The sequence below is a fragment of the Artemia sp. Qi Xiang Cuo genome, chromosome 11 (genome assembly GCF_049724085.1).
Source record: "Artemia sp. Qi Xiang Cuo chromosome 11, ASM4972408v1, whole genome shotgun sequence".
Taxonomy (NCBI): domain Eukaryota; kingdom Metazoa; phylum Arthropoda; class Branchiopoda; order Anostraca; family Artemiidae; genus Artemia; species Artemia sp. Qi Xiang Cuo.
The window spans coordinates 59,726,291-59,754,245 of NC_142804.1; the positions used below are offsets into that span (position 1 = coordinate 59,726,291).

Here is a 27,955-nt window from a genome sequence, read left to right on the forward strand (position 1 = left end):
AAAAAAACATAAAGTAGCTTTCTTGATAAACTTTCTTTGACATTTAAAGAAAGTAGTTGAGCTTGTTGTACTGAAATTTCAGGAATTAATGTCTGTGCTGATCCCTGGAAATTTCATTAACCTGGTTGTAATTCTTTCTTTTAAATATCAACAAAAATCTGCCCAAAAATCAATTCGACTTGAAGTTTCGCCGTAAATTCTTCTTGAAGATAAACTGCAGGCTATAAATAATTGCTCAAAAAAAGAAAGAAACTTAAATATATATATTTCAACCTTTATGGCCCAGAGAAGGCCCTTAGGATCTAGTTTGTAGACCCCCCTCCCACTCCAGACAAAGTCCTGCCCTTGCTAATTCCTTTTTTTTAATTTATGTAAGCTCTATGTTTTGCCGACTAGAAAGCACAGTAAGAAAGGAGAGAATAAATATATATATTATAATGCAGATTTTTCAATATATAATGTGTTTTTTATTGTTTAAAGCATATCTCAGAAACAAAATTCGATTCAAAATTAAAATATAATCAGAGGTTAAAGACATTACCGCCTTTATACCAACCTTTATCATTTTATCAAAGTAATTTCTAACTAGAATAACAAAGAAAATAAACTCGCCCAAACAGAAGAAAGGGGAGAAAACTATATAATGAAAGTGCACTTGATTCCCTTAAAATTGGTTTTCCTTTAGACCTGTTTGCATCACCTCATTGCCACGTTGCAATCGGGAAATTATTAATTTCAGCCTGGTCAGTGATCGGAATACCGTCTCGCTTGAAGGACACCTTTACTCGCATTCGAAGTTGAACCTGCGAAAAACAAAGTAAAGATCGATCAAAGAAATAAATGAGCCATTTAGAAGCCAATATGATGAAGTCGTTGAAAAACAACAGCGGAGAGAATTCAAAGATTCTCCCAAGTGTTCCTTCAAAAAATAAAATTTTAAACATAAATTGGCATTCTTTTTGTGCAAATAAATGTTCAGAGGCTAATTTGACCAAGCTCATTAAAGACTAATACATTTTTTTGGCAATTTGTCAAGGTTCAACCTGCAAAAATTAAAAAAATGTATTTAAAAAAGGGTTCAGAGAAAATAGGAACTTTACATGATGGAATAGAGAGTGAAGCTTAGAGCAGATTGAGGTGGAAGATAAGCGTGCGTAGCTATGCCGGCTAAGTGGATCGATGCTTCAGCAACTTCTAACTAGTAGTAGTTCGAAGGCCAATCTTGCTTAGGCCATGAAAAAGCAAACAGAGAAGAAAATTTAAAGAATTTTCACTTAATAATTTAGATTAAAGCACTAATTATGGTCTATAAAAAACAAACAGTGGGGAAAAATTCAACAGAACATTCATCGAATTTTGATTCCAACCTCTATTTGTCTCACGGAAAAAAAAACCGCCGAAGATGGTTTGGTGTTTCCTTGACTTTAACGAATGTTTTAAAATGCAATTCAATACAGTCAAACTGCCATCTAATAAAATATTTACCGTTTGATGAATAAGCTGAAAAGCTGATGATATTTTTTTTCAATCCATGAACTGAAGAAATGATTGGGAGGAAAAAGGAACTTCATGGAAGGGAGTAAAGATTGAAGCTGTGAAGTGATTGGGATAGATTGGATAGCGCTTCCTAAAAGTGGTCTTTTCAGTCGCGCTTTGCCGCTCTTTTTTTTTACTCTGTAAATTTTCCTTACGATGGTAAAATATTAACGCTAATATGATTCCAAAAATTTCTTAAGACAGTAAAATATGCTAAGATACACATTAGGTTTTTACCATTTATTCCTTTTCGTTTTTTTGTCACGAAAGTTTTATTATTGGTAATATTACGAATATTTGAAATTTTTTTAAGAATTAAAACATCGGATTCTATTATAATTCTTAGGTTGCATGAGGTGATCTGAGCATAGAATTTCCATTTACCATGATCTAAAAAATCGTTGATAAAAATAAATACTGGCTAAAATCTAAAACTTTTTGAATTTGATAAAAGCCACTGTCTTTACTTATTGCAATTTATAGTCATATAATCCCCCCAATCACATCATCTTTGGCATCTCGTTGACGATACTTCACATGCTTAGTCTCTAGGACTTTTGACACTTTAAAAAGCTCAATGGACCAAAGTAATTCCCATTTCAAAAATATTGCGTGTTCGATTTATTCGAACCATATCACCGACAGAGAATTAGGTGGAAAGCTAATTCTGAAACTGATTATACCCGCAATTGCTACATAATACGAAGAACAACAAGTTATCCCTTTCCGACGCAGTGGTTCATCAGTGAAACCATCTTTTCATATTTTTTTTCCCATAAACCATAGGTGGTTAAAATGAGAAATCATTGGTCTAGCATATGCCAAGCAACACTATCTGAGGGGCGAAATGTTATGGGCAGCCTAATTGACATCTAGTGAGTTACAGCTCAGTATTTCGATGGGACTCGGTGCTGTTTTTTAAGAAAAAGTAAGAAGTTTCAAAATACTTGGTAATTATTATATCTTTAATATTGTTTTCCTTCCAATTTGTTTCTTGTGTAGTAGAGTACGAGTTAGTAGCATCACAGTTTAGATATAAGCACAATAAGAAGATATTGGACCAGAGAGGGTGGCCATCCCCGATGACCACCTTGCAACATATGCTAAAAGGTTGTTTCTGGTTATTTTTGGAGTGGTTTGAGCTTGAGACCACTTCGCCAGCTCAACAAAAAAAAAATTGAATTCAAGCAATTTACAAAAAACTGGGTCTAGCATCAAAAATCTCAAATTAAATTTGCTCGTTTTCAGCTAAATTGTTATTACAGGCCGTCCTTTGCGGACACAGGATATCTCAAAGTTATTTGATGACACACCTTCCGATCCAGAATCCGAACTTGACATGTTATTAGAGGATGATGCTGATGATTGGCTGCCGAAACTTCCAGTTTAAATGCTGAATCACTGAGCAACTTACTGGCTGGAGAGCTATCATCAAGTGACGACAAAACCGCTAATCAAGTGGACAGAGTAACAGAAGCAAATGACAAGCCAGAATCAAGTAACGACAAAAATAATCTTCCCCTTCGAGTCATAGTGAAGAAGTGGAGTGAGACATTTGAAGTCACATATGTTGAGCTCTTTATCGAGTCCAGCTGACACTACCAAGTTTGGACTTGAAGAACGAGTAGTTCTAGATCTTACGACGGGATTAGAAGACAAAAAATATCACATTTATTTTGACAAGTTCAGTAAACCTCATAGAAAAAATTAAGAACAACGATCTCTACTGTTGTGGTACAGTTCGTGCCAACCGTAAAGGTCTACCCAAACTCAAAGCCGAAAAAGAGCTGAGACAAGCGATTCGGACTACGCTGTGAGGTCAGATGGAATCCACTGTGTACGCTGGAAGGACGAACGATGCATGCAACTTCAGTCGACGATTCATAAAGGAGAAGTAACACAGATCAGTAGGAAAGACAAAGATGGATCTGTTACTCAAATTACATGCCCGAACTTGGTCTTCAAGTACCAAAAGTGTATGGGTTGCATGAATAAAGCTGATATGTTCAAGTCTCTCTATGCGATAGACAGGAAAAGTAGAAAGTGGTGGTATCGCCTGTTGTGGTACTTAATCTACATTACAATGGTCAATGCCTTTGTCTTGTTCAAGTTGTCGACTATGCCAGGTGCTAACAAGATGACGTTGAAGTACCAAAAGTGTATGGGTTGCATGAATAAAGCTGATATGTTCAAGTCTCTCTATGCGATAGACAGGAAAAGTAGAAAGTGGTGGTATCGCCTGTTGTGGTACTTAATCTACATTACAATGGTCAATGCCTTTGTCTTGTTCAAGTTGTCGACTATGCCAGGTGCTAACAAGATGACGTTGAAGTACCAAAAGTGTATGGGTTGCATGAATAAAGCTGATATGTTCAAGTCTCTCTATGCAGATAGACAGGAAAAGTAGAAAGTGGTGGTATCGCCTGTTGTGGTACTTAATCTACATTACAATGGTCAATGCCTTTGTCTTGTTCAAGTTGTCGACTATGCCAGGTGCTAACAAGATGACGTTGAAGGACTTTAGAGGTTTTCGTTTGAAGTTATTCGTGCAAGGGTGAGAGAGGTTAGCCATCGAGAAAATTGGAAGTTATCCCCAAATTCAAGCCTTACGTTCCTCAAGAGAAGAGATTGGATCAATCAAAACACTTATCTGTTCAGGGTACTTCAAGAAGACATGCTCAATATTGTAAAAAGATTGAGCCCCATCGCACAAAATGGCAGTGTTCAGTTTGCAAAGTTCCATTGTGTATGAACTATACGAAGAACTGCTTTAGTTCTTTTCACTAGAATAGGTTTTTTCTGCAAATGTGTCAAAGTTGTCTCTGCCAGAGACCACCTTATATTTCATTTCGTAGTTGGAATAAATTTTTTTTTAGTTCAATATTTGTCGGTTTCTAAGTCCAGGGACATAGGAAACGCAAAAAAAGTGGAATTTTCTGACGATTTCATAATTCGTGCCGGAAAGGGTTATAAGGAATGAAAAATTTCTTGAAGACAGTGAATAAAATAAAAATAAAATTAATATTCTGGCTATGCGATCAATAGCCTTCTTTAGAAAAATAAAAGGCTAAAGGAAGACAAAGTAACCTATATAGGAATCTAATTCACTCAAAGAAATCTTTGATAAAAATAAATACTGGTTAAAACTTAAAAATAAAAGCGAAATTAGGAGAGTCACTTCATTATAGTTCAGGTAAGACTTCTGCTATACCCCAAACTATTAATAAAAACCCTAGCTACTGCAACCGATAACACTGCTATTAGAAACTTTTGAGAATAATTATTGAAAAAAATAGAAACCTATTATTGGAAAATCCTAGGTTTGTCATTCGTTGTTTTATGACTAAAACCTAAATAATCTAAGAGTAGAATAATTTCGTCATACGCCCTTTCTACCCAACTTTGGTAGAAGGCTATTCCTGAATCTGGTTGTATCTGCTACTATTATACCTAATATCTTGTTGATGAAAACAATACACGGTGGTATTGAAGGCAGTGGTATTGGAAACTTCTGTTTAAGAAATTCAATTGTTGTAAAACTACCTAAAAGTATTATACGGGAATGTTATTTGAAAAAAACTGCAAATTATTTGTTACTGAAAACACTAATGTTCCCTCATTTTATAAATAAAGCCAAGACATTTAGAGAAGAATTTAAAAGAAGAATTCAGAATTGGAAAAGAAGAACTAACAAAGACATTAAGAGACTTTTTTTTTTACCTTTGATTGATTAGTAATTTTAATGTCCTGTTGCACAGAGTCTAAAGGTTGAATGCTCGTACTTGTTGGAGGGAACATTTGAAGCTGGATGCTCTGAAAAAGAAGACGAGTAATTTTACAACTAGATCATTAGTAAAAAAAATATTAAGAACAGTTTTACAACTGGGCAAACAAGTACTTTTTGTACATAAATTAAAAATTCATAACGAAATTCGGTTTAACTGTTTATTAAAATCACTTGAAAATACAAAAAAAAATATTAAGCCCCAACGTAAAACTGAGCTCCAAAAATTATCTTGGTTAACAAAAAAAAAATAAATAAATAAATAAGAAAAAAAACATAAGCGACAAAGAAATTAAGAAATGACAAAGAAATGGGGTGAAAAAACGTGGGAGGCCACCCCAACATGGGGATACCAAAACAAAACGCACAAATGAAATCATATATTTTTTATTTTTATTTTCATCATCAATGGTTAATATTTGCTTTTTTAAATCCAGCTGAGATTATTGGGATGGATCAATCAGAGGTTTGTTCTTCAGCTTATATTTGTTTGCAATGAACGGTACTTGGTACCTAATTGAAAACCTAGACCTTTCAGAACTTACAAGTCATACAGTATATTCCAGACCGCCGACAAGCCGAACGAAGGGGCAAAATCAGCAGAGATTCATCGTAGAAATAATTATTAGCATTTTGAATTTGAAGATGCCAAATGGAAATATTTACTTGTCGTATATGTTTTAAATCTAACAAATTTTAGAAAAAGAATATCGTTTTTGTTTCTGATGCATTTTCAAATTTATAGGTCGGTGTAAAAAATTCCAAGTATTCTTACTGCCCTATTTTGTGGTACCTGTAATGGTTTTACATGCCTCCAAAAGGTGTTAACATAAGCTGAGCGATGCGTCTCATATATATGGTCTCCTATTCAATTTTCATCCACCATGTCTATTTCCTAAATTTAGTTCACTTTGAAATCAAGGTTTAGGACTGTTTTTGAACTAAGCTTTTGATTTAACAGCGATCTCTTGATAAACATACTGGAAATAATTCTCCTTGGCCAGTATTCAAAATATTATGTATGAATGAAAATTGAATAAAATTGGATATACTGTTTTGTCCAAGGTGATTGGATGGATGAGTAAGGTTTAGACCTTGTTCAAGTGCTCATTTATCTCAGTTGCTAAATTAGGAAGACAATTTTTTTTTCTTTTTTTTTACCAAGTAATTACCTGTAATACATTATATGAGACGCATTGCTCAGCTTTCTTATTTTGGACTCTTTAAATTCTTTTATTTGTGACTTTGACATGAGCGCATGCGTGGTGAGGTGCGGGAAAGAGGTCATTTTGACAACCCGGATACACTAAATGTCTTTTGATTGATTTTAGCCCCCCCCCCCACAAACAAAATTCCCTCACAGTTTTTTAGGGAACTGAATGCCCTAAGCGTTCTTGAGACATTTCACACACACACATTTTTGACAACCTGGATGTACATATATTTTTTTTTCTATTTAGTTCAACATCCCCGTCAACATTTCCTGACAGCTTGAACTTAATACACTTAGCCAATCTTGAGAAGTTTCGACGCAATACCCTTAGTCATTCTTAAGGTCGTGGCGACCTTAGTCGTAAAATTCATAACCTAGAAGTGAATAGTGTTTTTGATTTGGTTCATTACCCCCCCCCCCCTCAGTAATCGTTGAAGATTTCAACTTAATACCCTTAGCTGTTCCTGAGATATTGCAAATACACCCTTTTACAACCTGGATGTACATAATGCCTTTTGATTAGGTTCAACATTCCATGAAAATTCAATTTAATACCCTTAGCTATTTCTGAGTAATTACAGATGTGGTCTTTTGACAACATGGTTACACATAGTGTTTTTCGATTTAGTTCTACATCCCCCATAATATTTCCTGAGAGTTTCAACTTAATAGCCTAAGCCGTATCTGAAATGTTGCAAATACACCCTTTTTACAACCTGGATGCATATAGTATTTTTTTTTAACTTAGTTCAACATTCCCTGAAAGTTTCAACTGAATACCCGTATCCGGTCCTGAGATATTTCAGATATGCCCTCTTGACATACTAGATACATATAGTGTCTTTTGATTTAGTTGAACATACCTGCAACACTTTCTGAAAGTTTCAACTGAATACCGTTACCCATGTCTAGGATACTGTAGATACGCCCTTTTGACGCCCTGGATGCACATTGTGTCTTGTGATTTAGTTCAGCATCCCCTGAAAGTTTCAACATAATACCCTTAGCCGTTTCTAGAATATTGCACAAACCCTCCTTTTTCATTATAAAAATATGAAAGATTTATCAATTTATATTATTTACGGCCCTTGCCCCCGGGCATATAGGGGTCATGACATCCCTAGCCGCATTTTTATTGGACCTTTAGACTAATTTGAACAAAATGATTATCTCAAAATTTGATTGAATGCCTTCGGAGGTTATGGGGGGGGAGTGAGGGGGAGGCAGCAAAAAACGGAGACGGATTAGCCCCCGCTGGTTGCCCTCCTATTACTTTTAAATCTTGTAACAAAAAAACAGGTTAACCCCTCTATAAAAAAAAAACAACAACAACAATTAAGCACGTCCGTCAATTATTGAATTAAAATCAATTTGGTGATCTGTGATGAAAAAGTTGAGAGCCATGGCTAATTTGGAGAAGCCAAGGCAGATAATTTGAATGAGAGGCAAAGCTGGCATAAACCTTTTTTAGAATTGTATAAAAATGATGTCATTTCACTTGTTGATAGATAGTCTATTGGGAAACTGAGATTGTTCATATTATATGAGCTTTACCTTCTTGGCAAGCCCACTGGAATTGCAATGGAGATGGCTCTCAATTGCTTCATCACAGTCCATCAAGTTGATTTTTAAATTAAAATCAAATTGGTGGACTGTGACAAAAAAAAATTGGTAAAAGCCAAGACAGGTAAAGCTGGCATAAGCCCTGTATGCAAAATGGGGAGTGAATTCACCTGCCCAGGTCTTCCCTTTCACATGCAAGTCTAATGGACTTGTCGGTCGAAAGTCAATCCTAAAACTCGGTGCACGCCTGAGACTTTAGTCAGGCGGGTTCTATTAGGCTTAGGTCGTTTGTTCGCCTATGAATCCAAGCGAATTCAGTCCCCCATTTTGCATACAAGTTCAGTGGACATAGTCCGTCAGGAGTCAACCCCAAAATTTCGGTTATCCCCATTGCAATTCCAGTGATGATAGAGTGATTCCCAGTGACTCCAGTGATCATAGAACTGACAGACTATTTGAACTACCCTACCTTGCCTATCTATCAACAAGTGAAATGACATCATTTTTATACAATTCTAAAAAAGGTTTATGCCAGCTTTGCCTCTCATTCAAACTATCTGCCTTGGCTTCTCCAAATTAGCCATGGCTTTCAACTTTTTTACCACAATTCACCAAGTTGATTTTAATTCAAAAATAAACGGACATGCTTAATTGTTGTTGTTGTTGTTTTTTTATGGGTGTTAACTCGTTTTTTTATTTTTTTTTACAGGGTTGGCTCGTTTTTTTCTGTCTTGGGTTTTTCTCTAATTAGCCATGCCTCTCAACTTTTTCATCACAGTCCACCAAGTTCAATTTTTGATAGATAATATATCATCTATCCATCCTAGGACAGAACAAAGGTAGATAGGCATGGAGTAAGAGTAATTCAAATACATTAAATGAAAAATGACATGACATAAAAAATACAACATTTTGCATTTGCGTAGTTAGGACTTGAAAACCCTGTTATGGGATTCTTTGACCACCAGAACTTGACAGTCCAATTTTTATAAATATCATGTTACCTTGGGGGGGGGGAGGCTGTTTCCCTTCTGTTCCTGAAATTATTCTAAATTTACTCATGCTAATAACTTTTGATGTGTGTGTTTTAACTTCACCAAATTTACTTGTTTTGGGTCAAAATTTCTGTGTACCTAGTTTTTGTCACTACCACAATCGGTTGCAATTTACTTACAGATCTTTGCGACAAATTGTTTTGTCTGCAGATACGCGCCAATTCATTGGAAGGATTATACAAAATCCAATGTGCTTACCTAGTAGGCTGTACGAAAAGTGTGGTTCAGTCCCTCTTTCTAGGGCTATAATGAGAGAAAGGTTAAAATAGCTAAGGCAAGGTTTTGGAGTTGAAGGATGACATGTTGCCAAAAATCTTCCTTTTCGGTCGACCGTCTAGGGCTAAACAGAAAGCAGTTCGTACGCGGTCGGGGTGGTAGGATGTCATAAAGAAAGATTTAAAATAAATGGGAAATTCCTGGGAGGGTGTAGAGGGAGGCTTTGAATATATTGGGATTGAGGAGGACAGTGCGTGGCTGTGTTGGCCTCAGGCGGCTTGGTGCTGCGGTGAGTAGTTAGTACAGTAGTAGTAGTAGTAGTATTGTGTGGATACACCTATGAATGACTTGTGATACGAACTTTAGTGTATTCAAGTAATCAAATTTATATCTCAGTGTTATATTCTTGAAAAAAAGAAAAGAAAAAAAAGCTACACCTTGAATTATTAATTTGACAACAACTTGAACTATTTGAACTTACCTTTGGTACTGCAGCTTGGAATAGCATATCTGTAATGTGTCCACCACCAGTATTTGTAATTGTCATAGTAATGGAAAGGTTGTCTGGAGATAAAATATCTTTACTAAAGCTGAAAGCCAACTGAACTCCATTTCTTTCGTAAGCAGTTATAGATGGAATGTCTAGAAACAAAAAGAAAAAAGTCAACTGACTTTGATGTGATGTTGAATTCATATATAAGATGTTTATATATATATATATATATATATATATATATATATATATATATATATATATATATATATATATATATATATATATATATATATATATATATATATATATATATATATATATATATATATATATATATATATATATATATATATATATATATATATATATATATATATATATATATATATATATATATCCGATACCGATATAATTTTCCGATAAACTTCTCATCCAGAAAAAACCTTAGCTAAAGTTTTGAACAATAATTACACCAAATAAAGTTCTAGTCTGAATAATAGCACATAAAAATAGCAGTAGACTTTTTCGTAAATACACATTATCTTCCACTTTCTAGAGGGCTCCCGAAAACGAATAACTAATTTTCTATGTTTTCAATTCAAAATAACAGTACACTTCACAGGATAACAATTTTGTAAAAGAAGATCAGTCCCTACTACCTTGATTTTCTCCACCCCCCTCCAAAAAAATGGAATCCATAGAAAATGAAGCAAAAATTCTTAAATTTCCAATTTAAATAAAAAGTTAACTTTAATGATAACTAATAATTTTTAAATGAACATCGACACGCGCTTTCTTGCCCTTTTCCTCAAATAATTAGAAGACCTGAATACCAAGTCAAAATTACGAATAATATCAGCTGCACAACAACTGCACAACCTTGAGCCCTTCCTGGCTGAAGGGCTACGAAACGGAAGCTTTTGTAAATTTCACTTTTTAGAAGAAATTTTGTTTTTATTTTCCAGTTTGCATTTTCTAAATTAGTTCTGAATGAAAATGATTTTAAGTTATAGTATATTATTTCCCTATTTTTATACTTCTTAGATACATTTCAGTTCAACCCTCCATGTTCCCAAAACTCAGATTTGGAATTGACATAAGATATTTGAACTTATGAGGAATTTATCTGGCATATCTTAAAGCCTTATCAAGCCTAAACCCCAGCCTGATTACATGCAGATAATTATTTTCCTTACACGTTGGAAAAATTCATCTGAACTTCATTATACAATGACCTTAACAGACAAAGTTAAACAAAAATGTCTAAATAGATAAGGAATTAAGAATAGAAGAAACAAAAACAAACATATCTTCAATGTAAATGTCCAGAGTGAAATTCAGAACGATAAACTCAGGTGATCTTCAAGAAGCGGTACATAGAGCACGACGCATCATGCTGGTTGTAGTGGACTTACTATAATAACTATAAACTTACTTGACAAAGCTGGTTGTGAAAGACCAAGAAGCCCAAGTCCAAGACTATCTCCACCATTCAAAAGATTTGAACCTCCTAGAGTTGGTGCATTGCCAATATTCAGAAGTGCATCTAGTGATTGATTTGTTCCTATGCCAGAAGGAGGTTTCGAAGGCTCCAAATCCAAGCCAGCTGCAAGAAAAAAGAACACTAAATTTTCTTAAAGAAAAAGAAAAGAAAAAAAAAGATGCTGAATTATCAAAATAAATAAATAAATAAATACTGTACAAACTTTTAACCACGCGAATAGGTTTTTTTTTACTTTACACATATTTCCGTGTAATTTTAAACCGGGGGGAATAACTCTCTTTGAATTTTTATCTCTTATTTCAAGGAATTGGCTGAGGATTAGTGAGTGAATGATTAGACCCTGCCGGAGGTGATCATTTCACAATCATTTTGGCTTTACTAAGACGAGACATGGTGATTTATCGAGTTTTCTCTTCCAAGGACATTATGCCGATTCTAATAATAATTAAATAAAAAAAACAAGTTTTTTAAACTGAAAGTAAGGAGCGACATTAAAACTTAAAACGAACAGAAATTATTCCATATGTGAAAACGGCTATCCCCTCTCCGAAGCCCTGCTCTTTACGCTAATTTTTTTATTGTTTTAAAAAATAGAATTTTCTGACAGAGTCGAACTTTAGCATAAGAAGCGAGGTGTTGAAGAAGTGACAGCCCCTTTCATATATGAAATAATTTCTGTTCGTTTTAAGTTTTAATGTTGCTCCTTACTTTCAGTTTAAAAAACTTGTTTTTTTTATTTAATTTCTGATCGTTTTTTAGTTAATGCAGCTTTTATTTGCATAAAAATTTTACTTTTCATTTGCTAAATGGATGTCTTTACAATTTAAGTTACGTAACTAACTTCTATATTCGTATATTTTTCTTATGGCAAAAAATACAAAGTTGCAGATTTTTGCAGATATGAGCTTTAAACCTATTTAATAGGGTTTTCTGATACGCTGAATCTGACGGTGTGATTTTCATTAAAATTCTTTCACTTGTAGTGGACGTTTCCCCCCTCTTTAAAAAATCGATTAAATTTTCTCAGGCTCGTAGCCTTTGATGAGTAATACTAAACTTAATAAAATTTATATATTTAGAATCAGCATTATAAACACATTCTTTCCTATTTAATATTATTATTTGTTTTCAAATTTATAAATAAATTTAAAAAATATTTCAAGGTATTAGTCTAGAAGGGAGGGGGGCGGGTTAAAAAATACCCTTTACATATAATACGAATGTTTCATAAAAATATACAGTTATCGATTGAGTGATAGCTAAATAATACCATTCTTATGGTAGGTTTCCCCATCAAGAATGAAAATCCTCGACCAAGCCTTGTCTGGTATGTTGTTCATATTATGGAAATTGAAGTGTATTATTGATTTGCATGGCTGAATGAAAGCGTCCAGAGTTGTCCTTTTGCTCTCTTCGAAAGACTGAACTTTTTAAAATAGAAGGACTGCACATGACAATCAAATACTTCATTCAGGGGCATCAAATTCACAATAATACGGTGGAGGAGGGGGTAAAAACGCAGGGGGGGATGGAAGGATCATTTAGCAAACTTGCCTTCAAAAATTTCTAGTTTTTCCGACCTATTCCCTAATTTCCTATAACTTTTTAAGAAGTTGGATTTTTTTAACTGTCAGAAGCTTTGGCCCCACTTCCCTTCCCTATCAAAGCAAAACTGTCCCATGTCCCTTAGGCATATTACAATCATTTTTGTTAAATTATTTAATTTTTTAATATAGATATCGCACTCATCCGACATCCACAAACAATGGTGCTGAGTCTTTGTAAAAAAAAAAACTGCATTTGGGCTTTTCCGGTTTAAACTTTCTTATTAATGAGTGATTTTTTTTCGTCTCAATGGCATGCTCATTTCCTTTGCTCCCTCTAAAATGACAATTCTGTCCAAAAAATTTAACTTGATAAAACACGGAACTGGATTGTTGAAAAGAAATCGTAAACAAGGAGCTAGAACTGGAGTTCTTGAATGCAAGTTTGCGTCAGACTGAACTTTTTAAAATATAAGGACTGCACATGACAATCAAATATGTCATTTAGGGGCATCAATTCACGAAAATACAGGAGAGGGGACATACGATTATTTCGATTTTATATGAAGATACAAGAAAGACAATTTGAAAATCTAGGGGCGATTTTTTTTCAAGTTTTCTTACCAAAAGAAAAATTTTCTAAATTGAAAGGGGACAATTAACCCCCTCCCACATCCCCCTAATCAGCGTCTCTGACTTAACAGGGATCATTTATTGAAATCACAGTTTTCCTTTTTTTTTCAAAAAAAAAAAGTTGATAACCAGAACGATCACCACTCCTTATAGACCACCTACTTTTTTTGACCAAACAAGGTTCTTGTCTTCGGTGAAGGTTCTGGTGATAAGAAAAAGCCCCTAATGCCTAAATAGCTGAAGAACAATAAAGTGGCGATTTCAAAAGTGTTTAAATAAATGTTCCATTTCTTAGAAAAATACCTTCTAGTCTTACCTAATAGATCCATCAAAGGTTGTGATGAGACTTGAACTTTCTTATCAGAATTCAACTTTTCTAAGGCAGGCGGCGCTGAGTCAGATAATCCTAATAAGTCCATCAATGAATCCTAAAAAAGAAAACAAGTAACAAACTATAATTAGAAATAAGTAGAAATTGGGCAATTAGAACTGATTAATCTCTCAAGCTAAGAAATATTTTTTAGCCTTAGGGACAGAAAGATATGACAGTTGGCTAAGGTGATTCAAAACACAAGCAAAAATATATACACAAGCAACACAACACAAGCAAAAATATATAAAAAAGAGTTATATTAAAACACGAACTTTAAAACTAAAAGTGTTTTTAAAAACTTTTAAAAGGTTCCCATTTTAATGAAAGTTTTTTTTGTAACTTTTTGCTTTGTGTTATGCTGAAGACAGCCCTTGGAGATTGGGCCGAAATATGAGGAAATTTTCCCTATTGATACTAAGTATCTTTATTTGTAAGTTATGGAAAGGTAGCGTGGAAAGACAGTCGCTAGTAAGAACAACAAAGGAACAAAATAAAATCAATGCAAAATGAAAGAAGAAGATAGAAGGAAAGAAAGAAGGGAAGGAACAAAAGAAGAAAGAAAACACAACATCCAAAATTTAAGAAAGAAAGAAAAATACAAATCTTACCGATTCTTTTTTCGGCTCTATGGATGGTAAAACTGTTTCAGTTGGTTTTAATTCACCATTTGCCACAAGTCGATTAGCTTTACTAGTTTCCATAGCAGGCATCTTTTCAAAAACCGCAGACTTGAGATTTGAATGTTTAGACACATACTGAGTAAACTCCAAACCACGTTGTTGCAGTTCAACATTCAAGTTCACAGAAAAAAGCCGCATGATCTTCTCAATCCGCCTTTAGCAGAAAAAAAGATTAATAAATGAGATAGCATTTAAACGACTTAGATAACAAAACTAGAAAAACAAAAGAAATTTTCAGTCCACTAAATTTAAGAAACAACCAAAAAAGAACGAATAGAAGAGGAAAACAGCAAAAGGAGTGCAAGGGAAATCACAAAAAAGAGAAAGTCATTGTTTCCAACCCACACTCCAAACATGGACACAGCTGGAAATTGTTTTTTTTTTTCTGGAGAGGGTAGCCAAATTTGACAATAAAGCAAAACCCCTCATCATAGGCAGCGCAATAGCACTGCTTTAGTAAAGAGCGATATGGGCAAAATGTATTATTTATTTCTTTTTAACATTTTTTTAGTTTTAGACCAGGGCACTTCGTATCGAAGTTGTCGTAGAAACTTCAAAAGGGCTTATTCGATTGGAAATTAATAGTCGAAAGTAATTGGAGGACAACTAACCCCCCTCCCACGCCCATCATTTCCCCAAACATATCCTATCAAAACTTTGAGATAGCCATTTTGTTCAACTTAGTTCAAAGGTCCGGAAATTATGTTTTTGAGGATGACAACCCCCCCCCACAGCCCAAAGGGCAAGGGTTGTAAGTTATGCCCTAGGGGCGTATAAGGTTTTTAGAGAAAAGGTGGTCGTAGGAACTTCAGAGGGGGTTAATCGGATTGGTAATCAGAAGTTCTAGTGCCCTTTTTTAGATTAAAAAGGGCACTCACACACCTCGTATTTTCCCGAAATGCATCGGATAGAAATTTTGAGATGGTCATTTGTTGTCGTAAAAACTTCAAATAGGGCTCATTCAATTGGAAATCTAAAGGACTAGTGCCCTTTTTAATAGTCAAAAGTTATTGGAAGGCAACCAACCCCCTCCTACACCCATGATTTCCCCACACATACAATCAAAATTTTGAGACAACCATTTTTTTCAGCGTAGTTAAAAGGTCAGGAAATTATGTCTTTGAGGATGACAAGCACCACAGGCCTTAGGGAAAGAGTTGTAAGTTATGCCCCGAGAGCATATAAGGTTTATGAGTCAAAGTGATCATAGGAAAGCCGCCCCACCTCCACGTAGTATTTTCCCAAAATGAATCTGATAGAAATTTTGAAATGGCTATTTGTTGTCGTAGAAACTTTGAAAAGGGCTCATTCGATTTGAAATTGAAAGGGTTAGTGCCTTTTTCAATAGTCAAAAGTGATTGGAAGGCAACAAGCCCCCCCCCCACGCCCATAAATTGCCAAAGCACATTTAATCAAAATTCTGATATAGCCATTTTGTTCATCGTAATTGAAAGGTCTGGAAATTATGTCTTTGAGGATGAGAACCCCCTCACAGCATTCAGCGCAAGGGTTATAAGGTATGTCCAAAGGGTAAATAAGATTTTTATGGAAAGGGTGGTCGTATAAACTCCGTAGTGGGCTCATCGGATTGGAGATCAGATGCTCTAGTGCCCTTTTTAAGAGGCAAAGTGATCGGGGGAGTGGCCCCCACGTCGTATTTTCCCCAAATACATCCGATAGAAACTTTGAGACAGCCATTTGTTCAAAAATAGTCCAAACATCAGACAACAAGGCCTTCGGGGTTGACAGAACCCCAATCTAGGGGTAAGGGTCCTAAGTTATGCCCCAGGGGCACATAAGGTTTTTATGGAAGGGGTGGTCGTAGAACTTTAGAAGAGGCAAATTTGATTGGAAATGTATAGTTCTAGTTCCCTTTGAAGAGTCAAACACGATGGAGATCAACTAGCCTCCCCCCTCCCTGGCGCCCTCTTTTCCCGAAACACATTCAGCTGAAATTGTGAGATAATAATTTTATTACTAATAGTTAAAAATCATATAACAATGTATTTAGGGTGGACACAATCCCCCAGAGCCCATTGGCAAGGGTTGCAAGTTATGCCCCGGGGTATATATGGTTTTTATGGAACAGGTTGTCGCATAAACTTTAATTCGGATGGAGCTCGTTTGATTGGAAGCCGGAGGTTTTAGTGCCCTTATTAAGAGTCAAAAGTGAATGGAGGGCAATCAGCCCCCCTAAGCCTATCATTCGTCAAACACATCCGATCAAAATTCTAAGAGAGTTATTTTGTTCAGCATTGTTGAAGGGTTTAGTAATTACGTGATTGGGGATGTCAACCTCCCCACAGTCCTCAGGACAGGGGCTGTAAGTTAGGTAATTCGTTCATTGTTCACATATAGTATATGTTATTGAGAAAGATATGCATGTATGACCTTTACTTTCCTAAAACACGAAAAGCATTCAGATGAGTCTTTAAGAGAAAGTCGAGGGAGTTGTTGAACTAAATCAAAGCATATAATGTGCATATGGATTGTCAAAAGGGTGTAACACAGGAGTAACAGATTATAGTATGTTACAGGTAATTATTTGGTTAAATAATAAAAAAAGGAAGAAAAAAAAGAGAGAACTGTCTTCCTAATTTAGTAACTGAGATAATGAGCATTTGAACAAGGTCTAGACCTTACTCGTCCATCTAATCACATAGGATAAAACAGTATATCCAATCCAATAGCCAAAAAATCATGTCCGAAATCGAGCAAATTCTACATTTATAAATGTAAGTCGTTATCCAAAACCAAGCAAAAGCACCTTAAGTCTACAAAAAATATTATTCCCCAAGTGATCACCTCACATCAGGGCTCCTCAGAGGAAAACTCACTTGCCAATACAGATTTCGGCACTTAAATTTCCTGACCCTTGCAAATGAGCGCGCCTGCCATAGAAATATATGGCATCCCTTAGTTTCACCTGTGGAATATATATAAAAAAAAAAAAAAAAAAAAAAAAATTATAAATAAAACCACAAATTTTAGCCATGCTTCTTTTACCACCAATCGCCCAGAACTGATTCAAACTAATGTCTACCCAAATCTGAAAGAATACCCCTTCGCTTAAAGGGAACATCATGTCATCAAAAGGCAATATGTGCACATTACTGCTAATACTACTGTTACTGCTGCATTTACTATTACTGCTACTACTACTTGTATTGTAACTACATGTAAGGCTAAGACCACTGAGATGTAAATTTCAAGAACTGCATGAGCATACAGTTTATAAAAAGGAAAAATTAGCAATATCACAGCAATAACTAATTATATTAAGTTGAAACTTCTAGGACTTAATGAGAGGGATGCTCCGGAGACCAATAGGCAATATGTTAATACTACTGTTGCTAATATTAGTACCTCTATTCAATACTATTACTAGCAATATCAATACTACTACTGTGACTGCTATTACAACTATGCTTAAGGGCATGAAGGTGAAATTTTCAAGGAATTTTGAGGGGAGAAGGTGAACTGAATCACAACACGCTGTCTTTATGCAGGTTGTCAAAAGGGTGTAACAGCAATATCTTAGGAACAGTTTGCTGTATGAAATTGAAAATAACAGGGCTTGTTGTGAGAGATATTGAACTAACCAAAAGAAAATATTTGCGTCCTAATGCGACTACATCTACTCATACTACTGCTGCTGTTACTAGTATTACTACTTCTATTCCTGCTACTGCCACTAAAGCTTAGGCTACTACTATTGATTCTAATGCTACTACTAATACTGCTGTCACTAAAACTAAGGGTATTAAGGCAAAAAATTCGGGACATATAGAAACTGTAGGGAATTCAAAACACACTATTCCCACGCAGGTTGTCAAGCGGACGCATCAGAAATGCTTCAGGAGCGGCTGATGGTAAGCTGAAACTTTCAGCGTGTGTTGAAGGGGATGGTGAAGAAACCAAAGGTGCTATGCGCATACTGCTACAACTACTGCTACTGCGGATGCTAAGGGTATTAAGGTGAAGCTTTTAAGGAATATTTAGGCGGATGTGGAAATAAATCAAAACAAACTATGAGTATGTTTGCTTTCAAAAAGGTGAAAAAGCAATATCTGAAGAACAGCTTATATTATTCAGTTTGACCTTTAAGGGTAAATTGTGGAAATTTTGAACTAGCCACATTGCACTATGTTCACGCTTTTAATACTACCACTACAGTTACTCTAAAGCTTAGAGTAAAGGCAAAAAATGTGGCTAGTTCAAAATTCAAAAATTCTAAGGGTCTTAAGGTGAAACTTTTAGGTAACGTTTAGGAGGAGTTTCAATTGAACAAAAAAAACTGTATGCATGCAGGTCTTTTAAAGGGCATATAAGCAATATGATAGGCAGTAACACTCCATAATAGCCATAAATATCATTGAAACTTTCAAAGGAGCTAATTTGATTCAAAATTAAAAATTCTGGTGCTTTTAGAAGAGTAAAAAGAGATTGGAGGGCAAGCAGCCCTTCTCTCAAGCTCATACATTTTCCAAGCGCATCCAGTCAAAATTTTGATACAGCCATTGTGTTCAACATAGTAGAATGGTCCAGCAACTATGTCTTTAGCGGTATTATGCAATTGGACCATTATGCTTTAAAACTAAATGCTGCCTTAAACTAAATCACAAGGCATCATATTTTCTGGTTGCCAATAAGACATCTCAGCAATATATCGAGAACGACTGGGGGTATTAAGTTGAAATTTTTAGGGACACTACTATATCTACTTCTGTTCTTACAATTTAAACAAATAAAAAGAGTGTAAGTTCATCAAAAGCACAAAAAAAGCAGAGGTATAATCTTTTGGGAATAATATTAACTTTTACTTTTAAGGTCAACTTCAGGAGTTATAAAATCAAATTAAAAAATTATGTTTGTGTCACGATTAAAAATTGTTGAAAAGTCTCTCCAATATACTATTCCCAACCCAAACTATAGATTCTTATAGAAAAATACTGAAAAGATATAAATAATTAAAAATATAAAAAAGACTATGTAAATAAGAAGCGAACAGAAATTAATTTAAAAACTTTTTCCACAAAACAAATTTTTCAAAGAAGAGTAAAGAGCTCCACTACTTTAAAAATGAGCAAAAATAGAGTCAAATAATCTTCCAAGCACAAAACTACCTCAAATCACTATCAATAAGCAAATGAAAACAAAATACGTTTTAAATGTTTTCACTTTCAAAAATTAGAAATTATCAACACTTTAAGGAATAAACATCAGTATATGTTAATTAAACTGACAATCCACGGTCATTGTTTTTTCAGTAAAGCGCAAATTAAGTTCTGATCTTGAGAAGGCATGGAGGCTATCAGCCCTACTCATGTTAATTTTTGCTCGTTTTTGAGTTTGACTCGGCTATTTATTGTAATTTATGCTCGTTTTGAGTTTCATTTACTTATTGATAGTGATTTGTGGTAGTTTTAAGCTCGGAAGATTATTTGACTCTATTTCTGCTCATACCATAGAAAAACTGGTAAGAAATCGATTTTGGGACAAAATTTGTTTTGTATTTTAATGAGATAAGTAGGGCCTGGTAAATAAAACCCTGAGAAAACAGCTCGAATATTAAATCCTAAAAATATCTTCAAAGTTTTATTGAATTACTTCAAATAGTTACCTTTACAATATACTTTACCTCATAATACTTTAGTCATGATTTTATGCTTAGATTATGGGAAAATCTTAAAAATCAGGGTTTATTAGGAAAAAAGGAACGTAATACCTGAATGCAAGGTACAAACATGTTACAAGCATAAGGTACATGTACAAAGGCAATAAAACAGTTCATGGTAACGAACTGAAAGTAAGGAGCGATGCGGCTCAATAGTAGCCGAAATTCTAAGAATCAGAGTTTTGATAACAATAGATACATCAAAAGAATCGAATTTGCTTATCCAAAATATATAAAATTCATCAAATTTAATGGTAAAAGTTACGAGCCTGAGAAAATTAGTCCAATTTTTTAAAAAGGGGGAAAACACCCCCAGAACATCAAGTTATCTTAATGAAAATCACTTCATCAGATTCAGCATACCAGAGAGCTTGAAACCGTAGAGGTTTCAAGCTCTTATGTACAAAAATGTGGAATTTTGCCAGAAGAAAGATCAAGGATAAGTGTTTATTTCCCCGGTGTATTTTTTCCCCTTGGGTGACCATATCGAACCAGTGATCTTAGAAAATCATGAGAAGGCTCATTTGATCGGAAATCAAAAGTTCCAGTGCCCTTTTTAAGTCACCAAAAATATTGGAGGGCAGCTAGCCCCCTTCCAGGCTCCTTTTTCTACATAGTCATCTGATCAAAAATTTTGAGATAGCCATTTTGTTCAGCGTAGTTGAAAGTCTAATAACTATGTCTCAGGGGAAGGGAATTTTCCATGGAGGGGGAGCCGAATTTCCCAGCATTATTTGGCGGTCATTCAAATGAATACCTCCTCTGGGAAACATCAAGAGCATCTATCTCAGCCTTTCCAAGTACCTACATTTCACAGCCACCCTTGACCACTGTCTTTACCATGGCTTCGAAAATCTTAATCGTAGTTAAACTAATCTTTTAATTCTTTCAAAAACTTAGGATTTTTGCCGCAAGTTCTTCGGGTCTTTACATGGTTTTCTATCGTAATTACCCTCGTGTCAATGTCATCAACTGAATTGACAACAATGTCAAGAGCAACTTCAAAAGGGCTTTCAAAAAGTGGCCATCAACAGAGTAATCAGCCCCATTACCTCCCAAAACAAGATCTTCAACAATCACATGTTTGACAGGTACTGAGCTGTTAGTTTTAACTTACTAGTTTCAACTACAATTAGCTTCAGATTCGAAGAACTACAACATATCTGATTCAGTTGCGAAAATCCCTTCATCAAAAACACGGTTTTTTTAGCTAAAAGAAATTCTCCATATTCTCCTGTGTAACACGTGGAATGTTCAACAGGACTTTCAAAAACAGGCCATTACCCTTAATACCTCCCACCTAAAGTTCTTCAACAAGTCAACCAGCGATAAGTAATAAGCTGCCAGTTTCAACTAACAACTTTCAACAATAATTACCTTTAAAGGACAATTTCTACTTACGCAAGACCACAAGCAAACTTAGTGGAAAGTTTCCTTAATACCATGATAGAAAAACAGGCCAACAACAAATTACTTAACCTCAATACCTACCACCGTCAGTCCTTTAATGAGCAACCCTCGAAAAGTCCTGAGCTGTTTGTTGCAAGTTAAAAGTTTTATCTATTAATACCTATCAGTTCTAGAACTACAAGATACCTGATTCAGTTGCAACAATCACTTCATCTTCTTCATCATAAACAGTTTTACCGGCTAAAGAAAACTATGCACTCTTCTATGCAAGACAAGGCAATTTCAACAGGGATTCCAAAAACAGGCCATTAACAGAGTCATCAGCCTCAAAACCTCCCTAAACATGTTCATCATTTCCACAAGTACTGAGCTTTTTATCTCAACTCAGTTCCCTTAAAGGAAATACAAATTCTACTCACTCAAGGCCACTAGTAAACTTAGTGGTAAGTTTTCCTAGTGCCATGATGGCATATTCCTTAGTGACTATGCTTGATTGGTTAGATGTTAATACCGATTCCAAAAACTGCAAGATATCTGATTCAGTTGCAACAACCACTTCATCTTCCTCATCACAAACAGTTTTACCAGCTAAAAGGAATTCTCCGTATTCTCCTATGCACCACATTGCAACCTAAAATTCAATACAATTATTGTAGCTAGAATTCTCTTAAATAAAAATTGGGAAGAAAGAAAGAGGGGAAAGTGGATAGTGCAACCAACTACCCGTGAATGGGTATATGACTGCCCAAAGTCAAAACCCATTCCCTACAAAAGACTTACACTTATACTTGTTTTACTTGCTTTTATACGTAATTAAAAAAAAATACTTAAGTGCAAATTACTTATCACTTGATGTACAAAAAAGGATAAAATTTCTGTCAACGTAAAATCTCAGCAGTAACCTTCACGACAAAATTTCGTTTATTTTATTATAAAAATTGTAATTATATAATTTTCATTTTTAATAAAGCCCATCAAAATAAAAGTATGAAATTCGTTTGTTTTCTTTATAAGGAATAAAAATCCAGTACTTTCATCCAACATTGGAACTATTCAACTGCTTAAAATGGCTTGGATAAAAGCCATTAAATATATACGCGAATGTTATTATGCAAGTATTTGTGTCCATAATTTTCACTGTTTGCATACTCTTGGTCATCTAAAAAGGAGCAAATGTATGCTCTAATCCCCCCCCCTCCGTAGGGCAATATGCAAAGTGTCCAAGTCAACAGGGGTCAATCGTGGCAGGGTGATTGGGTACTTCAGTATGCGACTATTTTACCCTGACTCATATCCCCTGATCTTAGATAGTTTAAGAGGGATTAAGTGTTAATTGCAAATCAAAGCCATGTATTCATGAATTCTGAGCAAATGAATAAAAATGTTATTGCAATTTTATTTTTTGAATATGCATCATTAATAAAATTAATAAACTTGAAATTAATAAAATTAAGCAAATAAAACTAATATAAGAAAAAATATGGTCGCTAATTAACTAAAAAGATCAAGTTGTGATCTTAGGACAGAGCTCTTGTTATCTGCTGAAAAGAAAATCAAATGTTTCTAGTTATCCAGCATGTTTCAAAATTAGAGAAACAATTTTTTTAACATGCTAATAAGTATACTTAGGTCACAAGTTGGAAACTTATTCGCACCAAACAACTTGAAAACTGAAAAAAAGGTGCCATAACATAATACGCGATGCGCCATGTAATGTGCCATGACATAATAGAAATTAAGAACGAAAAGTACCATTGACAAATTTACAGCATAGCACTATCCAGAAGAATTAGAAAAAAAAGAACTAAATCTAATGAACTAATTTTTTTAATTTATTAAATGTCTTGGAGCTGGAGTTTTCAAAAAGCAGGAATATTCATTTATTCTTAAACCAATAGTGTATAATAAGATATTTGTGGCTATGTTAATCTGGAGAACAATGGCTAATTTTTAAGGAATGTACAAAAATATACTTATGATGTCCGCCCTTTTGACAAATAGGGCTATTTATCTTCTGCCTGATCTAAAGCAAAATAAGATAAGAAATAAAAGAAAATGAAACTGTAATGGATTAACGACGCTTCTTGACTTCTAAGGTCCTTGCATCGGCCTTGTAGTTTGTCGATAAGTTCGAATTCTGGGTCCTGGATTACCATCTTTTTTTTAAATTTACGGTAATGTTGGATAATAATAGATGGGGTCAGAAGTTCGTTTCTAGGACACAAACTCGAATTGCCACTCTCATGAGTATCTCCTACTTTTTCAGCAGGACTTTTCAAAGCCACACTACCAAAGCCAAGCAAGAATATTGTTTCACGCCTTGATTCAACCGAGAATACTAACCAAAACTGCATGTGTGTTTGTTCGCATAGTGCATAATGTATGGCCCAAAAACGGCACTTCACCGTGACACGATCAGCGCTAATTTACAAAAGCACGTGAATACCATCATTAGTTTTCATACAAGCATTTAAGTTGCAGCTCTACGACTGTCCAGTAGCCTGCTAGAGCCAAGGATAAAAAAAGAGAAATAAAAATCAATCAGACACAGCAGTGCCACTCATGCAAAAATGCAACTTCATTGGTTTTCAAGAAGGGGGCCTGCAAACCACTGATCAAAGGTTTCCAATAAAGACAATTCGACAATTTGGCGTTATTTGACTTTCGACTTGACGTTATGTTTGAGGGCTTTCAAAGTCTTTTTAGAAATCCTGGAAAATTTGATTTTATAAAGGCATGTCTTCATTAATGCCTTTTCAAGCGAAGCCGGCCAAGCTTAAACAGCCTTTTGTTCGCCGTATTTGACTTTTTCCGAAGAAAAAAAAACAACTTCAAATATGCCTGTTTGAGCTAGAACTAAGCACCTGAAAATCACCAATAGAGCTGGAGTGTAGAGCCAGTAATAGAGCCAGGAGTAATTGAACCAGAAAAAATTAAAAAAACACGGGCAATTTGGCCTGAAAATGCCACAATGAAGACATGGCTTAATAACAAACTATTGTTAATTTGAATCTGAATCAAAAATGTGTTTCATATTTCAAAAAGATAGCTTTAAGAGGATAGAGGATATTCGTTTGAACGACTATAAGCTTTCGAATTATCGAACATTATTCGTTTATCGAACAATAAGCTTTACGAAATATGGGTTCTTCCGTACTCTCTAGGGCAACAATTAAAGAAAGGTTAAAATGGTTAGATTATAATCATTGTTGCCCCCTTACGGGCAACCAAGTAAAGAACTAACCCTAGTTCATGGTAACCAAAAATCTAAAAACTCATTTTGAGAAAAAAAAACCGGTCAAGTGAAGAAAAATCGTTATTGAACCTGGTTCAAGAATGGCAACTATTATTTCGATTAATCTTAATGATAAAAGTTCGTTGCGAAAACAATTTTATGGGAAAAAACCGTAGAAAAAAATAGCATCGGACCGAAATGAAAGCTGTACAATCGGAAACATCATAACAAAACACTACACTTATGAGACTTAAAGTCCCCCATCTTGTCAAAGAAGGAAATCACTTTGTCACATGGGAAGCAATGATGTGTCTTTTTTTAATTCTTGCTTCCTTTTTTCCGTCGCCACTAGTAGGGCACCGAAATATCATAGAGATATTCAAGGGTTCATTTAGAAGGGAATTGCTCTATCTTTTGTTTTTAATACTTAGGAATTGCTATAATTGCTATAGCCTTTTATAAGCATTAAAAACACAAAATTTCGAGCGAAGGCAGAAAATCCAGAGATCGATACCTCCGCTACACAGACCATTGGTCAGCATGCCAAAAAGTTTAAGAAGTGCAAGTATGTGTTAGAGGGTTTTATAGAGTTTCTGGGGTATTAGGAGGTTTCTAGAGGGTGGTAGAATGTTTTAGAGGGTAGTAGGATATTTTGGAGAGTACTAGTATCTTTTAGAGGATTGTTAGAGGTTACTATGATGTTTTTGGAGATTTATGGATGAAGGACGATTCATCATTTCAATGTCAATTACCAAATCCTTACGTGAGGGATCATGACAAACAGAAGACAATATGTGTATATCTTGATCGAGGCTATAAGAAAAAGAGACGCTAACAAATTATTGTTGATTCAAAATTATATTAAGGTCAAATCAATCAAACCATTAACGTGCTTTGCATCTTCAACGTCCGCTCTAGTTGTTACGGACGTATAGAAGCTTTTCTTTCCTAAACAAACCGCCACTTATGCATCATATTTTCAAAATTCAAACTTCCATGCCAGCAAAATTTCAATTTTTCGACGCATACTGACAATCTAACAGAAATATTCGACAATAGAAAGACGCTACCAGCAAAAATATAATTTACAATAAGACAGTCAATGAGAGCCAAGATTTGATAATTAGATCACGATTTCTACCTCAGACAGGCCTCTGACTGCGACTGTGGCTCAACAGCCCCTCTCTCTACCCCCTTGAACAAAAATAAAACAGATATTTGAACAAAGGACGGACGCTAGAAGTAGAGATAAGTAGTCACGTTTTCTCTCTGCATAAATTTCGGTACCTAAAACAACTCAACCACCCTCATACAAACAGCAAAAGACGTAAGCCCCCCCCCCCCCCAGCCCTGATATCAAGCCCTATCGGGCTTCAGAGTTCAAACACTGGAAGCATTCTGAAATCAACAAAGACATACTTACCTGAGCTAAAGGCTGTTTTTCGCTGATTGGCTTCGATACAAGACTACTGTCACTGGGTGTCTCTGATCTAACTGCATTCCACAGTTGACCAACACAAAAACCCTGTAGCGAGACTGCTTCAGAAACAAGCTGCAACACACCAGCAATAACATCGTCCCGTACATAGTTTCCAGCCTAAATACAAATAAAGCATGATAAAACTGAAATAACAAAAACTCTACGCTTTATTATGACATCCATGACCTAATCCAGCAAGACCATATGTGGAGGAAAAAGGACGGGGGGGGGGTGTATGGTACAATGCCTGAGTCCCATGGGTGTCTAGGATGAGACCAGGTAGAAGGTTTGATTTTGGCTTTAGAGACCTGTAGGCAAATATAGATATCCAAGACCTTTTTTTTTCCTTGCATGATAGATGAGAGAAAATGTAAGCGGAAATGATGCCCAAATCAAAATTGGATGTTTTCTTCCCGAATCCCAAAAGTTATAAAACTGCACTGTTTGTTTTGATTCAAAAAATATGATAACATTAAGTTTTCGATTCTCAACAAGCCAGCCAGGCAAGTGAGTCGGGCTAAGGTTTTGGAAGCACCCCCTCTACACCCTACCCGAAATCTCGTGCTTTGTGCACTTTTTTCTTATTACATCTTAAATTTCCCATATTTTCTAATCGTTTTAATTGTAAAGTTATCAAAACAACCCCTCACCTCCTGAAAAACTTCCTATCAGATTAAGCATGCACAAATGGCACTTCCTCATGTCTGGAAAATACTAGGATGCCCCGCTATTCCTCCCTCCCCCCTCTTTATATGTGCGTATTTGATATAAATTAGAGTTAGAATACCTATTTAATAGCTGCAAATATAAATAAGCAGCAATAAAAAGAGTAAAATCTTATTGATCGTCGTGTCATCCATGATTTCTGACTAGGTGGCTCAAGGAGGCTCAAAATTTTAATATATGATTATGCATAGTCAAAATTCTACAAAGCATTTTCGTACTAGGTGTGGACCCCCCTCCCCATCCCCTGCCTCTGAAACCAATCCTTTATTGTTGGTGTTTCTTTTTCAGATCGATACCATCAACCAACTCTTAATGAGAAATAAGTACAAAAATATTACGAAACAACAGAATTGGTAAGCTTTTGTATCAAGTCTAGGGCCATATCCAGGCATTGGGGGATTGGGGTTAAACTGCAATGACTTTGAAAATCAAGTCAAGATTTTACGAATTTAGTAGATCAAAAATTAAACTGTTTTAGTATTTAGTCCACAAAGGGAGATAAACTGAACAGTTACCTATGCTAGTTTAGAAGAGGAACTTGCAAAAACAGACCTTTTTTTTATATTCCCTTTCAGTTTAATTGCATACCCAATTTATCAAAATGTGTTTAATTTTGGATGTGTCTATGGCTTTTCTTGTCCATTATCTTACTTGCAACAATTTACAAACCTATAATGAAGGAAGGGGCAAGAATGCTTCCGAAAAATAAATTAACTAATTAACTGTTAATGAAGATGAAGATAAAAATTGGGCAGTATCAACCAAACGTACCTAAAACATATGATAGCGGCAACTTCGCTGCTATGAAAATCGTCAACTAATCTATCCAA

At 35.1% G+C, this 27,955-nt stretch overlaps 1 protein-coding gene across 1 annotated transcript in view; it reads right to left on the bottom strand.

Moving 5' to 3' along the window:
* Positions 1–444: 444 nt before the first annotated feature.
* AP-1gamma (adaptor protein complex 1, gamma subunit) overlaps positions 445–27,955 on the bottom strand; it is a 61,866-nt gene continuing 34,355 nt past the window's right edge. Inside the window, exons 9-16 of the mRNA XM_089096921.1 lie at positions 26,343–26,516; positions 22,104–22,315; positions 14,526–14,751; positions 13,861–13,972; positions 11,299–11,469; positions 9,849–10,009; positions 5,257–5,349; positions 445–803 (exon numbers count right to left, since the gene is read on the bottom strand). Coding sequence (XP_088953047.1) covers positions 702–803; positions 5,257–5,349; positions 9,849–10,009; positions 11,299–11,469; positions 13,861–13,972; positions 14,526–14,751; positions 22,104–22,315; positions 26,343–26,516 — 1,251 coding nt within the window. The 3' untranslated portion in view covers positions 445–701. The remainder of the gene's footprint in view (positions 804–5,256; positions 5,350–9,848; positions 10,010–11,298; positions 11,470–13,860; positions 13,973–14,525; positions 14,752–22,103; positions 22,316–26,342; positions 26,517–27,955) is intronic.